This window comes from Bicyclus anynana, chromosome 6 (genome assembly GCF_947172395.1).
Source record: "Bicyclus anynana chromosome 6, ilBicAnyn1.1, whole genome shotgun sequence".
Classification (NCBI taxonomy): Eukaryota; Metazoa; Arthropoda; class Insecta; order Lepidoptera; family Nymphalidae; genus Bicyclus; species Bicyclus anynana.
In genome coordinates this window covers 15,726,514-15,745,038 of record NC_069088.1, presented here as the reverse complement: position 1 = coordinate 15,745,038, position 18,525 = coordinate 15,726,514, and the positions used below count along the sequence as shown (strand labels likewise).

General features: G+C 35.1%; 2 protein-coding genes across 2 annotated transcripts in view; both read left to right on the top strand.

Moving 5' to 3' along the window:
• Positions 1 to 3,114, top strand: part of LOC112046566 (nose resistant to fluoxetine protein 6) — a 33,528-nt gene extending 30,414 nt beyond the window's left edge. Inside the window, exons 10-12 of the mRNA XM_024083254.2 lie at positions 1,027 to 1,216; positions 2,050 to 2,192; positions 2,534 to 3,114. Of these exons, the coding sequence (XP_023939022.1) occupies positions 1,027 to 1,216; positions 2,050 to 2,192; positions 2,534 to 3,076 (876 nt within the window). The 3' untranslated portion in view covers positions 3,077 to 3,114. The remainder of the gene's footprint in view (positions 1 to 1,026; positions 1,217 to 2,049; positions 2,193 to 2,533) is intronic.
• A 2,136-nt stretch (positions 3,115 to 5,250) lies between these two features.
• Positions 5,251 to 18,525, top strand: part of LOC112046573 (nose resistant to fluoxetine protein 6) — a 69,205-nt gene continuing 55,930 nt past the window's right edge. Inside the window, exon 1 of the mRNA XM_024083269.2 lies at positions 5,251 to 5,768. Within this exon, the coding sequence (XP_023939037.2) occupies positions 5,303 to 5,768 (466 nt within the window). The 5' untranslated portion in view covers positions 5,251 to 5,302. The remainder of the gene's footprint in view (positions 5,769 to 18,525) is intronic.

Here is an 18,525-nt window from a genome sequence, read left to right as displayed (position 1 = left end):
AAATAATTTTAAAGATGACCTTTTTATTGCAAAAGCATTTTATTATAAAACTAAAGAAGTTCGCATTATTACAAAATACGAGTATCATTGCATCAACTTTCAAAAGGATGAATATTTCGTGATCTTTAAATCTAGAACCATTAATCTTTAAAATTAAATTTATACAAAATAATATTCTATTTTTAATGTAAATGTAACACTATCCTTGGAAATAGAATGTAACAATAAATATGGAGCGACGAGTAATATTATTTACCTACTTTACATTTAGGTATTTAGTCTCAAATGTAGACTCCGTGCCACAAAAGAAGTCCCGCGGCTAAAACCTGAACTAAAATAAACAGCGCCTTACACAAATGACAATAAGACCAAATGTCAATTAGAACTATTAGAACATTAAAGCCCCGTCTACGGGACTTGTTTGGTGGCGCAGAGTATAAAATGTTTTTCTAATAGATCACTTCTGTAATCTGCTATAATTCTGAATAAAGCTTGACAATTCTCATGTCTTCGTCACACAGATCTGACGAAGGTCCTTGCAAGAGGTCTAAATCCAGCAGTTGAGTGGATGTCCATTACCTGATAATTATGATGATGATGATGATGTTAATTTTATACCTTTATTTCATTTCATTCCTTACATTTATTAACATTACGTCATAATGAAGAGCTGTAATAGGGAGAGCTGTGATAGCCCAGTGGATGACGATGATGTGATGACGTCTGCCTCCGATTTCGGAGGGTGTGGGTTCGAATCCGGACCTCCAACTTTTCAGTTGTGTGCATTTTAAGAAATTAAATATCACGTGTCTCAAACGGTGGAGAAAAAAACATCATGAGGAAACGTACATACCAGAGAATTTTTATAATTCTCTACGTGTGTAAAGTCTACCAATCCGCATTGGACCAGCGTGGACTATTCGCCTAATCCCTCTTATTCTGAGAGGAGAATCAAGCTCAGCAGTGAGCCGAATAAGGGTTGAAAATGATGATGATGAAATTATGATGATTCAAATGTTATTCCAGATTGTATCTTTCTTCGGGTGGTTCTTCTGCGCTGCTGTATGGGCCTTGGTTCTGTGGGCTGCATCGGATTCAGGGTACTTCGACTATCGCTATGACGTCACGTTTGCAGCTATATACGGCACACTCACCCCGTTAGCGACTGCCTTAGGATTTGCGTGGATTATATATGCCGTCCATAAGAATTCAGATGGTAAGACTTTAACTTTAATCTATACTATCTATACTAACATTATAAAGCTGAACAGTTTGTTTGTTTGTTCGTTTACTTGCTTAAACGCGTTAATCTCAGGATCTACTGCTCCGATTTGAAAAATTCTTTCAGTGTTAGATAGCCCATTTATCGAAGAAGGCTATAGGTTACTGTCCTACGGGAACAGGTACCACGCGAGTGAAATCGCGCGAAATAAGCTAGTTCTTTATATTTGTGGGAATTTTATTATATTTATGTGGGATCGGTTCAGTCCAGTTTATATGACCTTTACCTTCAATTTCCGGGACTGGAACCTGTAACTTTTCAGTTATGTGCATTTTAAGAAATAAGAATTCACGTGTCTAAAACTATGAAGGAGAAACTTCATAAGGAAACCTGTATACCTGAGAGGAGACTTGTGCTCAACAGTGATACAAAATATGGATTGTTAATGATGATACTCGTATTTATGTGGAGAGATTATCTATTAAAATGGTATTAGGGTTTGGTTTAAGTAGAATCGCAAAAATTCATTAGCGTCAACAGAAATTCTAGCTAAAATCTGGATATGAAAAATATCAATAACCATTCTTAACCCGGAGTTGGGAGATTGGTCGTATTACACACATGTGACGGAGTGTTCGGACAATACGTTAAATTTTACACATTATCACATCGGATATAGATAATTGCTGAATTAATTCACCAGCCTAAGTCCGCTAACCCGCATGGAAGCAGTGGGATGGGTATGAGTTCCATATTCCCTGTTGATACATGAGGGATGCCTGGTCTTGTAACGGGTTGATGATGATGGGTATCATTGTGTCTTGCAGGGTTCCTGTCTCGCTGGCTATGCAGTCGTCCACTGCTCTTCATTAGTCGCATATCCTACGCGGTTTACCTCATACAATTTGTCGTATACTTCACAAATACCGCCACAATTCGATCGCCCAAAGAGTTCTCACTTATGACACTGGTAAGATCAATGAGATTACATTTATAGATATCATCTTTTAATGCAATAAGTATAAGTGATTGCGTAATACAGCTGACGATACTTATTTTATTCCTACCAATCCATTATTCTGTGATAAATCGCACAAATTAAATAATGAATATGTAAGCAAAACCAAATAAATTTATGCTAAAGAGTTTGAATAAGTTATTCAAGGATCATTTCCCTTAGATCTGGCAATATATCAATGACCTCAAGGCCATGTACGAGTATGCCTCAGTGTAAACGCTAACACAAAAACATGTAATTAACAAACATGCAATATTATGCAATATATTAATTGCCCTTGATTTTGTTTCCAGTTCGACCTTCAAGAAGTTTCCATCATTGCACTATATTCAGTTCTTCTAACAATTACATTAATAATACCACTGCAATCTGTACCTAAAATATCATTTGAAACAAAAAAGGAAAATGTAGAAGAAAATGACACGGAAAAAGAACCTACAGAACTTAATGAGGAACATAAACAAGGCAATGATATAAAAGTAGAGAAAGATCCGATTTTAAAGGAAGCTCCACAAAGAAGATCTTTCATGGCCCACAGAGAAGTTCTTGAAGAAATTCCAGAAGTGGATGTCGAGTACGAAACCCAGAGAGATTCAAATGAGGGCTTAGAAGAGATTTTAGAAGAAGAAGACGAGTTAGAAGAAGAAATGGAGGAAAGGGAAGACGAAGAATTAGAAATCATTGAAGAGGAGCAAGGAGAGGACGATGAAGGCCCAGAAGGACATCAATATGTGACTCGCTCATTCTCAGGGGATAATGATCAGGATATAGATGAATGGGAATGGACCAATGATGGAAATGATAGAGGAAGTCAACACTATCGATACAGCAGATAAATGATATGATGAAATATATTTTTTAAATACAAAAATAATATGTTTCTATTACAATGTTGTCCTGTACTTTTTTACCAAGTACAAAAATCAGGTTTTCGATTGCATAAAAGATCGACCTCTTGGCCGAATATTAAGAAGGCTTTACTGTTAAAAGGATGGCCTTATCAATATAATTAATTAGTATCCTTTAGCAGTGTAACTGTTACTTGGAATGTGTGTTCAATTCCTGCATATAAATAAACTAAAGCTTTTAGGTTTAATTTCATAAAAATAAAATTTTAATCAATGTTTACGTAATAATGTTGTACGAATAATTGATCATCATCAACACTAACAATTTTAACGGTCTACTATAGAGCCAGACCTCCCTCCTTATAAAAGTGGGGCTATGGAACTTAGATCCACCGTGCTGCTCTAATGCAGGTTAGGGTTAAAATGTTCAAATCTTATACTATCAAACGTTAGTGACCGGGACCGACGAGTTAACACCTCTAACTTCCCAACTTCGTACTGAGAATGTTTATTGAAAATTTCTTAGAAGAAAGAAAAGGAAAAGCTCAGTATGCAAGACCCAGGACTCTAATCGAGGACACCATCATACGAAGCTACCTAATCTAATAGGGTAGTTGACTTATATCAAATTTATAGGTATGTATAATATGCAGGGAATGGTGAGTGTTATTGCATTTTGAAAGGTAGGTAAGGTAGGTTTAAACATACACCCAATTTCACAAGTCCTGGGACCTTAGACGGCCTCCGTGGCGCAGTGGTATGCGCGGTGGATTTACAAGACGGAGGTCCTGGGTTCGATCCCCGGCTGGGCCGATTGAGGTTTTCTTAATTGGTACAGGTCTGGCTGGTGAGAGGCTCCGGCCGTGGCTAGTTACCACCCTACCGACAAATACGTACCGCCAAGCGATTTAGCGTTCCGGTACGATGCCGTGTAGAAACCAAGGAGTGTGGATTTTCATCCTCCTCCTAATAAGTTAGCCCACTTCCATCTTAGATTGCATCATCAATTACCATCAGGTGAGATTTTAGTCAAGGGCTAACTTGTAAAGAATAAAAAAAAAACCTGTTAAAGAAGTATCCTCTACCAAAAAATGATGGTACAATCCCTGACGCTGCTATTCGCTTGATTGAAAATAAATTTATTGATTGGAATTTCAGATATAAATATAATGCAGATCTAACCAAGTTCAAATGTTATGTAAAATTTCTTCCCGTAAAAGTAAAAATCCTATAATATATATTAAATCAAAAATATTCAATTATGTCACTTTAATTGTTAATGAATAATTAATGTGTACATTAAAATTTCAATAAGTAAGTATAATATAATATCGTCAATGTCATATTTTATACCTATTTAGCATATTTTTATAAGCCTTATCTATCTGGTAGTCATGTAATTTATCATTTAAACAAGATATTAAATCCTTCAAATGATATAAGTAATAGAAGTGTAGGTGTTTAAAATGTTATTAAAACTGGCGTACAAAACATAAGTAAATGACGCCGCGCGGTTTCACCCGGTTCCCGTTCACGTAGGAATACGGATATCATATATAACATATAGCCTTCCTCGATAAATGGGCTATCTAACATATCTGAAATAATTTTCTATATCGGACCAGTAGTTCCTGAGATTAGCGTTTTTAACCAACCAAACAAACAAACTCTTCAGCTTTATAATATTAGTATAGATGTAAGATATGTAAGAAATGATATATTAAAATTAAAATTACAAAAGCGAAAAAATTCGGAAGTGCTAATAGAGTAATTTTGACGAATATCGCAATAAAAATTGGAAGGTTATTCGACGCTGAGGTTATATTAAAAGTAGGTAACCATATTTCGCATTTTGCCTTGATTATATTTTTATGGATACTATATTAGGATGGACTATAAAGACTATAATGCAGTTAAGATGATTTCAGTAAGATTAATCGTTTCGATTCAAAAAGGAATGAATGATTGTAATCAAGTTTGGATCTAAATAACTTATACTACAGTAGAAAACAAGACTCGAATTGCCATAAACATTTCTTACAGCACGCTACTGCTAAGAAATTATACAGCCTCGAAGAAACAATAGCGATCACAATAGGGTAATGGTCACAGGACACTATGAACAAAGAGGTGAATTAGTTGATTTCATTGATCGAGCCTCGAAGGCTGTGATTCAGTCGGTAAACAGAAGCGGCGCGCGCGCACGCCTCCACAATGATCTCGATCGGAGTGCTCGTCTTAGCGTTCGCGATCGTTGCCACCGCGCAGGATTACAACGAGACGAGCATCGACCAACAGGTTTTGAAACGTCTCAACACAATTATCAACGCAACCGGTCATCTGGACCCTCGGGATATCGCTCGACTCAATCGTACAGCGCAAACATTAGGATTAGATAGAGACTTAGTTGCCAAATTATCTGAAAGGTTGAAAAATGAGCGAGATGTCAAAAGAAAGCACGACACCAATTACAATTTATATGAAGACGGCACCGGAAATATTGAGGCTTCTAGAGTTGATGTTGTAGAGGAATCTCCAGATTATGCGTCATCAGTAGTGCTTGCGAGCGATCTCCTGTCTCTCTCGAGTGCTGTGGCTAATGTGAAGGAGAAAGTTTGCAGGGAACAAGGATACAGGTTCCTGGATGGACTGCTTCTTAACAAGAGATGGGCGCTGAAAAGTAAGTCTTCATCAGTATTAACGTTTTATTAACAAGAAAAATTTATTTATTTATTTATTTGGACCACCAACAAAATTATATGAACACATACAAAATATTTTACAAATAAGGGTAGCATAACACATATAATTTTACTTATAGGTAGCCACAGCTTGCAAAAAGTATAGGCAAAAATGTTCGATTCTTATCACATCAAAACTAAATTAGTCGGCCTTGTTTAATTTTTTCCGGCAGTTTTGCTCGCTTTCTGGAGATGTATTTAAAGGTAGGTATAACAATGTATTACACAGAAAGAAAGTTTTATAATTTTTTCTAGTATTACTGGTAGTTCTTCTCAGGAACCAGAAACGTCGCATCCCAACAGTCTATTTCCGTTTGCTACAACAGCAAACAAAATTACATAACTGTGACTTATTTACTGCAAATTTCCTCAGTCTTTAGTGCATCATTAAATTTCGTTTGAAACTGTTTTCAAGAGCACGATCTGACCTTATAAAAATCCTGTCGCCTGTCCGCGCAAAAGACGACAACTTAAAAAATACTCGATATATTAAACTTCGCAAGACTTCCAATGTCAATTAATTATTTTTGCCTAAACTTGACAATTTTGATTAACATTCGCGAATACATTCCTTTATTTTACATAAATCAAGAGATTTTTTTTCTGGTTGTGTAAGTACCGTAATGGGATCATTAATGGGACCTCAGCGGCGTCATCAGGGGGTTTTAAAGTAGGTATAAGATGTTTTATGAATACTTTCGAATATTCTAAATATACATGTTTCTTTGCATTTAGCATTAAATTACTATTCAAATTCATTCGATGCTCTGTTTAAAAACTATAAAATATCGCGAAGAAACTAAATCGATTTTGCGAGAAATCTTGAATATTTTACCTGCTACAGCCCGGATAATAGCGCGCTACATTAATTCCTTTAGTGTCTTTTATACAGAAAGATGCTTATGAGATTAGCAACAGAGTAAATGTAAATAGAGTTTGTCTTTCTTATGTTTTTGGATACATGTAAGGAAATAAGTTTAATATCCAATAGTAATTTTGTAATTTGGTGAGGTTATCTATCTGACGGTCTTCGTAGCCACTCCAATACGAAATTCAAAAAGTAATACATTCTCGAGTCAGTACGACTCGAACCGTCGCATCAGTAATTTTCAATATTATTGAAGAAAAAGAAATTAATTAAGTGAAGTTGTAGCTTTATTTAGCCGAGGGTTTTACATCCATCAGATACCCTAACATGCGATCAAACGACGTAGCTCGTGAAGAGAAATAGACAAAAGTCAACCAATTACGGCACTACCACAAGTATCTCTTTCATTACGTTGGGCATAAGAACTGGTACTGGAACTACTACGTCGTCATTGGTTGAAATTTTGTCTACTTCTCTTCACGATATAATTGTCTTTGGTGGCATGATAGCACTACAAGTGAGTTATCTCCTTGGTTTCATTGTTACTATAGACAGCAGCGTCTTTACCAATTAAAACATTTAGCCTACAGTTTTTATTTGTTTTACAGTTTTTTTAAACCTTATGTTATTAATAAAACAAAAATATCATTAACAAGATAAGGGTTGCATTTATTTAAATCTTAGATCTCTCGTCTCGTATACAATCGTAAATAATTTATATAAAAGAAATATGAATTTTCTTCCGTAGTGATAATTAAAAATAATCGGTTTTAGTAGTTTTTTTGACATTTAAATGTACAATTATATTTTTTATTAAGTCGCTATTTTATTTTACTTTTTTATTTTATACTTGACATAATATTCTTTTTTTTTAAATAAGGCTATTTTTAAAAATGACCTTTAATTATAGTTATTATTGTTAATTATAATATTAAATTAATTGAAAATTTAATCGAAAATAAAAATTTGCAATACATGCATATTCAAACAATTTTATAAATATTAGACGATTTCATAGTGATAGGTTTTATATTTACGTATAATATGTTTTAAAAATTAAAATTATAAATCAAATTCATTTATTTCAAGAAGGCTTCGTATACAAGCACTTTTGAAACGTCGCGTTTGACTATTTATACTATATTTGTAAAGACCGGATTTTTATTTATTTATTTACTTATAATAACTTTATTGCACAAAAAAGGATAATAGTAATTTTTTGGTTATTTTTTTGGTTTAATTTTTTCTATAAAAAGGCTAAGGTCTGGTCAACACAGGCTCTTAGACTATTATTTCAACAGTAGGCCCATAATTAATTAGTGAAACGTCACTAAATTGATATTCTATTGTAATAAGCGCCGAGTCAGAGCATCTACAAGGTTAAGTTTATCGGAAATCAGTCAGTTACTACTTTTAGTATTATAATCTGTTAACAGTATCTAAAATAAGTATCTGTTTCTTAATTATTACACAACTTCATCTAAAAGTTTTACTATAAATTAACTAGCGGACGACCGCGACTTCGCCCGCGTGGCATTCAGTTTTTCACAAATCCCGCGGGAATCAGATTTTTCCGAAATGAAAAGTAATCCAGAGTAAAATTTATTTACAAATTTCAGCTGAAGCGGTTCAGTAGTAGCAGCGTTAAAGAGTAACAAACATCCATACAAACTTTCGCGTTTATAACATTAGTAGGATTAACATAAGTGACATATACGTCTTTCTATGTATAGTACGTAGTATTTGCAACGTATTAGTAGAATTGACAATGTCCTTTCCCGCAGTTAGTCTTAGCCCCCATTGGCACAAGCGTATTTAACGGGTGTTAAAAAAGTGTTCAAATATAGTATAAAGTTAAATGAAGGTCTATTTCCAACGCCCAAAATTGAAAATGTAACACAGTTTGAAAAAAAACGTCGCGTTTTTTAAACGCTGACGTGTGAACATATACTTGGGAATGCATTTGTTCTGATTGAACGCTTTTTTAACGTCCGTTAAAAAGCGCTCGTGCGTATGGGGTCTTAGATCGTGTATACAACGCAACGGATTTAATACGGTTTTTTTAATCTTTACAAGTTAGATCTTACCTGATGGTAAATGATGATGCAATCTAAGATGGAAGCGGGCTAAGTTGTTAGGAGTAGGATTTTTTTTTTTATTCTTTACAAGTTAGCCCTTGATTACAATCTCACCTGATGGTAAGTGATGATGCAGTCTAGGATGGAAGCGGGCTAACTTGTTAGGAGTAGGATGAAAATCCAGCCCCTTTCGGTTTCTACACTATATCATACCGGAACACTAAATCGCATCAATAGATATATAGAATCATATTGAAGGTTCATAAATAACTAGTTGATGCCCCGCGGTTTTACACGACTTATTCCCTTAGCCTATAACACTTACGTAAATAAAGTGGCTTTCTAGCGGCAAAAGAATTTTCAAAATCGGTTTAGTAGATCCGGAGATTACCCCTACGACACCCCAATACCTCTTTATAATTTTAGTAGATGTTGTACTCGTAAAATGTTAAAGGTATATCTTCTTCTTATTTATCAACCCATATTCGGCTCACTGCTGAGCTCAAGTCTTCTCGCAGAATGAGAGGGGTAAGGCCAATAGTCCACCACGCTGGCCCAATGCAGATTGGCAGACTTCACACACGCCGCAGAGAATTAAGAAAATTCTCTGGTATACAGGTTTCCTCACGATGTTTTCCTTCACCGTTTGAGACACGTGATATAATTTCTTAAAATGCACACAACTTAAAAGCACATGGTCCGGACCGGATTCGACCCCACACCCTCCGGAAACGGAGACAGAGATCATATCCACTGGGCTATCACTGCTCTAAAGGTATATAGGTAACAATAAATGTAGTGGTTCAGAGATTCACCGGCCGCGGACGTCCGCTGGTTAATTATAAAAATACATTTGAACCTTCCATACTAAATGAATAACAATTTGGAACTTTTCCATATTTTTATTATTTTTCTGGGGTTTTCTTAATACTCTTTTGTCTTTAACCGATCCTATATTAAAGCAATCTAAACAAAACAATAACATTTAACATAAAACGGTTGTTAAAAAACCATAAGAACTCATAATTCTCATATTATTATACCTATCAATTGATTACGTAATGAAGAAATTACGGTCAGCAAAAGTAATAATCCAATAAGAAATATAGATGATTATCATCCCCCTCTAGAAATGAACGTCAATCTACCAGTATGCGACCATCAGAATATAAATACATCTAGAAATTCTTTGAACTTTTATAAGGCGGACTACGATAAAATAATTTATGACTTAAACGCTATATTGTGGATAGATGAATTTTCCGACTGCAATGATGTCAATACAATGGTTGCTAAATTTTATAAGATTTTGCGTAATATTATTAATAAACATGTCCCTTTAAAAAAACACAAATGTATAACCTACCCTGTCTGGTTTTCTCCCCAACTAATAAAATTACTAAAAACAAAACGTAAATATCATATGAAATTTAAAAAGTATAATAACCCATTAGATTTATTAGAGTTTCAATACCTACGGAAGGACTGTGATAAGTTAATTAAAACTTGCTATAATCAATATATAAGCAGAATAGAAACAGAAATAGGGAAAAACCCCAAGTATTTTTGGACACATTTAAAAAACATTAGAAACAAAAGCTGCGTATATCCACCCATTATGACATTGAATGATATAAAAGCTAATGACACTAAGTCAATCTGTGAGTTATTTGCAACCCATTTCTCCTCGGTATATGAACGAGATATGAACTACGCGAGCGAATCAAACATTGTTAATTCTAACTTTCTTGAAGAAATCGAATATCTTAATCTTTCTCGGTCAAATGTATATAAAAAACTAAAAAGACTTGACAAATACAAAGGCGCTGGATCAGATAATATACCTCCGATCTTCCTAATCAAATGTGCATGGCAGTTATCTTTACCGCTTACAATAATTTTTAACAGGTCCTTAAAAGATGGCCAGTTTCCAGACACTTGGAAAGAATCCAGAATCGTTCCTGTCCACAAATCAGGGGAACAGAAAAGTGTAAAAAATTATCGTCCCATATCTATTATATCTACCATGGCAAAGGCTTTTGAGTCATTAGTTTACCAACATATGTATAACCATTTAAAAAGATTTATCAGTGACAAGCAATATGGATTTATTCGCAAACGCTCAACAAACTGCAATCTACTATTGCACGTTGCAAATATTGCAGAATGTATCGATGACGGTAGTCAAATCGATGCAATTTATACTGATTTTTCAAAAGCCTTTGACAAGGTTAATCACCGTATGCTACTAAGTAAACTTCGAGCACATGGCATCACAGATACCTTTTTAAAGTGGAGCAAATCTTATCTTGAAAATAGAAAGTCAAGGGTAGTCATCAATGGACAACAATCTGGAGAGTTTATAGCTGAATCGGGCGTACCGCAAGGATCTAACCTAGGACCTCTTTTCTTTAACATATTTATAAATGATATAACTGACATATTTCATAATAGCAACGCAAGTCTCTTTGCGGATGATTTGAAACTGACGCGAATTGTTCGAAGCAATGCTGACATAAATTTATTACAGGAAGATTTGACTAGGTTAAATGACTGGTGTATTACAAACAAAATGACTCTAAATGTTGACAAGTGTTATCATATCAAATTCACACGGAACAGGAAAAAAATATTATCTGTCTATAGTATCAATGACAAACAGTTGAATGAAGTAGACACTATTCGGGACTTAGGAATTGTTTTAGACAGCAAACTTACGTTTGTGCCACATATAGACAAAACTCTTCAATTAGCAAATAAATCACTTGGATTTGTTCTCAGGACCTCTAAAACCTTTAAGCAATGTAGCACAATTATAAAACTATTTGATTGCTACGTACGGAGCAAACTCGAATATTGCTGTGCAGTCTGGGCTCCATACACTAATATTCATATTAAAAGAATTGAGCGGGTACAGGAACGGTTGTTACGGCAACTCTCCTTTAGATTTAATAAAAATCTTAGTAATTACGTGGACCGACTTACATTTTTTAAGAGGGACAGTCTTGAAAATAGAAGACGGTTATTGTCGATGTCATTCTTATACAAATTATTCAATAATGAAATCGATTGTCCAGAGCTAATACAAAGCTTTTCTTTTCGAACACCACGCACGAATAAACCTCGGTATCCTTGCAAATTGCTATACCACAAGCCATATAGAACTAAATTAGGTCAACATTCTCCTTTACCAAGGATATCAGATACTTATAATAATTTTGCGACAAAACAGAAAGACATCGATTTATTCCACAACAAATATACCGACTTTCGGCGAAAAATTATTGAAAATTATTGACATTATTGACATTTTTTTTTATTCCTTGACATTTTTTTTTTATTCCTTGACATTTTTTTTTTATTTCTTGGCATTTTTTTGACATTATTTGACATTATTTTATTTTACATTTTCATTTAATAACCAATATTCAATTATTGTACCCATAAAACCAAAAATTTAAATTGAATTGAATTGAATTATTGTACTTTTGTTCTGTTAATTTCATTTAATTTGTATTTTTTCATTTTTTGTTTGTTTTAATTTAATTTGTATGTTTTATTTTTTTTTTGTTTTAATTCAATTTGTAGTAAATAGTTTGTAATATTTTTTAATTTTTAGAATTAAGATATATATTGTAGTTAGATGACATGAACTATGTATTATATTTTTTTAAATATTGTAAACGTTGTGAAGATCTATAATAAGTTGAACATTCACCATTGAACACAACGTATGTAATCAATATGTATACACGATACAATGTTCTGCGGTTGGTCTTCCTAAATAAATAAATAAATAAATTACGTATGATTCAACTTGATATGAAACTTATATCATCATTATTTTCTTTCCCATAACCCAATTAAGTTTCGTCTTTATTACTCGTCTTTTTTACTCCTAAACTCAACATTCACTTCCTTTACACAATTGTCCTCTTTCACACACTCCAGCCATCTCTTCTTTGGTCTTCCTCTCCTCTTATGTCCTTCCACTTGCACATTCAACCTTGATATTAAACTTATATACTAGTAAATCTTAATTATGATAGCAGTCGCCAGCGTCTTTGCCCACGTAGAAAATCCTTACGTTGAGAAATTTTAAAGGACATTATTTACTTACATACAAAATTTCCTTAACTATTCTATTCCGCCTGAAGTGGGACGTATACTTTAAAGTGTATCCTGTGTCATGGCAAATGAGTCTCGCTATACCAAAATAATTAAGTATAACAATCCTACTGTTACTTTCCGAGATCAATGCTTTTAAACAAACAAACAAAAACAAACTTTTCCGCTATAAAATATTAGATATTTTTTATACCCACCATCTAGACCTGGACCAATTAAGAAAAACTCAATCTGCCCAGCCGGGGATCGAACCCAGGACCTCCGTTTTGTAAATCCACCGCGCATACTACTGCGCCACGGAGGAGGTTTTGAGTACCCTTAAGCAATTTTCTTAAGCTGTTGAAGCTGATTGCTTAATAGTAATAAAATACAAAAAAAAAAAAACAATAATTTAAATTTAGATGTTTCTGAGAAATAGTGGACACATCCAAATTTTCCACTTTACGCGATATTAAACATTAAAAAAACTCGTAATAAACATACTTGTAAAACAAAATACTACTTAAATGTATTATGTTAATCCAAAAGATTTATGTGGCATTTATTCAAACAAAAACATAGGAAATGAAACATATCGTACGTGATAGTTTATCTTTTTGTCACGTCTTGTTTGGCAACGTGTGTTTAGACGTTCTTTCGAAGTAGAGCGAGGGCCTGTGTGAGCCAGATATACTGCATTTTTTGAAGGCTGAATGTTTGTCAGCTGTTGTTTGACCCGGGATTTGAACCTAGGTCCTTATTGTTTGTAGCTGAATTAGGTAACCACGGTACCAATGAGGCAAGAAATAAGTAATTTAATGAAATATACGTCAAATAAATTTAAAATCTCTGGGAAAATGTCACTTTGACAACTTTAATGTAATGAATTTGCCGTCAAACGGACCCGATCAAGGTGCAATTACCCCTGGATCCTTTAAAGTCACCATGGTTCAAACACCATAATTAGCTACCGGTACTTACATAAGGGGCATGAGACTGATGAACTTTCTGTTCTCATAAAATGAAGTAGGTCTGGCTATGGCGGGCTTAGTTCATAGTAAATTAGTCATTTTATTAACATAACTAGTTGTTTAGCGGAATATTTAAGCTATTTTTAACTAGACCGTGTTTCCGTTGAATTAAAGCCGTCAATAAATCCGTTAATGTTATTGTGACGTCATATTCGGTGTCTTTTGACGTGTGGAAAAATTGTATTAAAATTAGAGGCTGTAATAGTTAGACATTCGCGGCTTTTTTGCATTTCTGTGCCCCGGTTCGAATGGCCTGCCGGTGTTTTATTAAGAGTTTGGATGTTTGTTTGCGTAAACGGGCTAATCTATAGAATTACCATATCAGTCCGATTGAAAAAAATCTTTTTGTTTAATATGATAGCAGACACTATAAGGACTGACACAGGTTTAGGCTAAAAGTTTGATTCTTACAATTCAAAGGCTTTTCCGTTAGTTTAATATAATTCAATCCCTTTCTTAAACTTAATTTATGACATACTTTATTTTGACAATTTTTTTAAATTTATATTGTAAAATTTTCGTAAAGTTTCTTGATTTTGACATTTTTTATCAGATAAAGTAAAGTAAATGGTAAGCCGATAAAATGAGTTCGGCTTAATTTTACAAACTACAAAGCTGATAAACTTACGTTTTCAATAAATCAAAAAATGTAATCACAATCATAGAAAGAAAAAAAAGCAAATACACTTTATTGTACACCCCAAAGAAACATACAATACAAAAAAAAATACTAAAAATGCACTTTTGGCGACCTTATCGCTAACAAGCGATCACTTCCAGGAAACACTAAAGAAGAAACTAATAATAAAAATTGTAAAGATGTCGTCGTTATCCACCCCGCTGAGCTCGAGTCTCCTCTCAGAATGAGAGAGGTTAGGCCAATAGTCTGCCACGTTGGCCCAATGCGGATTGGCAGACTTCACACACGCAGAAAATAAAAAAAAATCTCTGGTATGCAGGTTTCCTCACGATGTTATTCCTTCACCGTTTGAGACACGTGATATTTAATTTCTTAAAATGCACACAACTGAAAAGTTGGAGGTGCATGCCCCGGACTGGCTTCGAACCCACACCCTCCGGAATCGGAGGCAGAGGTCATATCCACTGGGCTATTACAACATTAGGGCGACATATTAGTGGCGATGTGGTAAGTCCCCATCAAATAAGGTTAGAAGAGGTCATTTTAACTCAGTTCTTTGAGGATATAGATGAGTCTATATTGAGAACTTTTTTTATTTTGGATCTTTACAAAAAGCTCAAGTTGTTGTTAAGAGTAACTACTAGTAACTATTACTACAGTTAGGTACATTTAAGTAGTAAGTAAGCACTTATTTGTTGGAGTGTTGTGTGTTCTTTAAAGACCAAGTGGTGTAGACTGTTAAGTATATGTGACTCTGCTTTCTGCATTCAAGGCCCTAGGTTCGATTCTCACAAATTTTCCCCCTATTTAATGGCTCTAAAGTTTTCTATGATCACGCCACTACTGAATTACCGAATAAAAAAATTTTAATAAAAAAAATTCAACCGACTTCCAACTCAAAAATTTACCTAAACTAAAAAGCAAAAAATAACATCTTACCTATGTGCTACCTTCTGATCAGTTTGAAGGCGGTGCCAAGCCAGTGTCGTGTTTTAATTAAAGCTGTTTCTGAAAGAACCACATATATTTTGTAGACGTGTGTTTTTGTAAAACGTGTTTAATTAAAACATCACTGGCTTGGCACCGCCTTCAAACTGATCAGAAGGTAGCACATAGGTAAGATGTTATTTTTTGCTTTTTAGTTTAGGTAAATTTTTGAGTTGGAAGTCGGTTGAATTTTTTTTATTAAAATTTTTATTTTTTAATTTTTAGTGTTAGCACACCTAACTGAGTGTAAACAAAAATTAATGAGTAATTAGTTGAAACGTTATTTTCTTATGATAAGTATCTAAGTCCAACAATCCCAATTTTAAAAACACTACCTTAACTCATATACAAAATTTCACTCCCCCTTTATCCACACATAATATGAATATTCAGAAAAACGTGAAAGGTGACTGTCCTCCGTCTTCATCACCAGACCCCCTATGCAGTCACAATCCAAAAAGGTGGAAAGTTCTCATCAATATAAAATTTATCAAGTCCAAACACTAGGTAGCTACTGTGAACCGTCTAGGAGTTCCCTTAACTCTCCTTCATCTTCATAGCCAGACCTCTAATACAGTCACAACCTATCCAGGTGGAAAGTACTCATCAATACAAAATTATCAAGTCAAAACACAAGGTAGCTACTGTGAACCGTCGAGGAGTTCTCTTCACTGTCCTTCGTCTTCATCATCAGACCCTTAATACAGCCACAACCATCTAGGTGGAAAGTTCTCATCAATACAAATAAATCAAGCCCAAACAAAAGGTACCTGCTGTAAATCGTTGACGAGTTCCATCGTCTGTGTATCGGCTTCATCATCAGACCAACTCCAGACCTTCATAAAATTGTAGTGGTTTAAAATACCTTATGGAAACACTAACAAACGCATTAGCCGTCTCTACGATTTTCGAAAGTTCTTCTCGATTTCTCCAGGATGCCATCATCAGATCCTGACATGAAAAAAATGGGACCACCCTGGAATCAAACCCTTCAAAACAAAAAAAGAATTTTCAAAATCGGTCCACAAATGACGGAATTATCGCTGGACATACATAAAAAAAAAAAAAAAACATACATACAGCCGAACGTAGAACCTCCTCCTTTTTGGAAGTCGGTTAAAAAGTAGCGATTTATGTATACCAGCGGATGCCTGCGTCTTCGTCCGCCCTTATACCTCTTTAATCTGGCCCTATCGTAATATCCGTTCTTAGTGGATACCTACTAACTTTAAACTACCTTCCTGCTGAAGGGGAATGCCCATTCCCGGTCCAAGCCTGCTTTAAGCACTCGGCAGTTTACTTATATCTACAAAAAAATTGATATTTCTATTTCATTACTTTCTCAAAAAAAGTTTGCTACACCGTTTTACGACATATTTAATTCATTTGTCCACAACGGGGACAAGCTAAGATCGTTGAACATAGTGCCTGAGTTTTGCGATATTTTTGGTAGACTTATGATCGGTATGTTTATTCGTTTTCTTGTTTGTTAAGCTTGTTGGTCTCTCTCCGCGTCGTGTTCCTCATTACTGAGGGTCGTGACCCCTATCACATCATCATGTCACGCCATGCGGCTCGGCTTTTCGCGACTTATAGCGATTCGTGTACTTTTGTATCGAGAGTGGTGCGGATTTGATCTGACCAACGCATCGGGCTACGTCCCCGAGGTCTCTTCCCTTTCACTTAGCCAGTGATAACCAGTTTCTCGAAGTTATCTCCTTCTCTCCTGGCAATGTGACCGAAGTACTCGAGGATCCTCTGAAGACAGGTGGTGGAAAGTCTTTTCGAGTGAGTCTTTCCCAAGCTTGTTAGTATCGGAAAAAAAAATATAAAATAAATAATACAGCTTCAAATGTCACTTCGCCGATTTGGTACACCGGCGAACACTTTGTCCCAGAAGATTGATAAAAACAATTATTTTTCTTCAAGAAACATACTTTTATTATGCTAATTAATTAACCATCATACTATCTATATACTTATATACGGGGGTAGACCTGGATTAAGCAGCGGAAGATGTCGTATCTAGGGCATATTTTGCGACACGAAAGATACCGTTTGCTTCAAACCATCATGATGGGCAAGATTGCAGGCAAAAGAGGTGTAGGAAGAAGAAAGAAGTCCTGGCTACGAAATATAAGGGAGTGGACTGGCATAAAGACCGTCGAAGAACTTTTCCGCCTAGCCATGGATATGGAAAAGTTTAGAAAGCTGACCGCCGACCTTCAGTAATGGAGAGGCACTCTAAGAAGAAGACCTGGATTCCCTGGGCCTGGGTATTCCCCTTTCAGCTATGTACATCAAACGGTTTCCAGATTTCGTGATGAATGACCTTTCGCATATATATATTAAGATTTGTATAAATAATATACTGACAAAACAATGCGTAGTAAGCCACATGCATATCTTTTGTATTCACAAAGCGCGCTACGTCAGACGACGCGTCAACAGTGCCGCAATACTGTTTACATATGCACAGGGCTCCAGTTACTTGTTCAATGAAAAGCAGTCAATGCAAAAGTACCTACTTTTAGCAGACTCAGAAGTGATTACAAAAATAAGAAAACTAATGTCGAACAAAGGTTATGATTTACAACATTTGTCAGGACAACTTAATTGAACAAATCAAAATAGCCAAAAATGGCACCTTGGGTGAAGTCACGCACTTGTGAACGTTGTGTGTAGGGTTCAAGGCGCCTTCGACTGTTAACAAACACTCCCCTTTTCCACTCAAGCCACTCTCCTCGCCTATTCCAAGTAACCCATAAAGAATTACATAACATAACACACTAAAGCCGTCCGTACCGCAAGTCGTTGCAACGCGGCGATAACACTACTAATACCTACGTCGGGGCTTTGAACGTTCCTTGCCTCAATTTATTTAGAGCCATAGATGCAAAAATTCACTGCCTACCCCCAGATTCGTGCTAGCCCAGTGAAACCTGTGACTTAGATTCGGAGGGCGTTGGTTTGAATTCGGTCCGA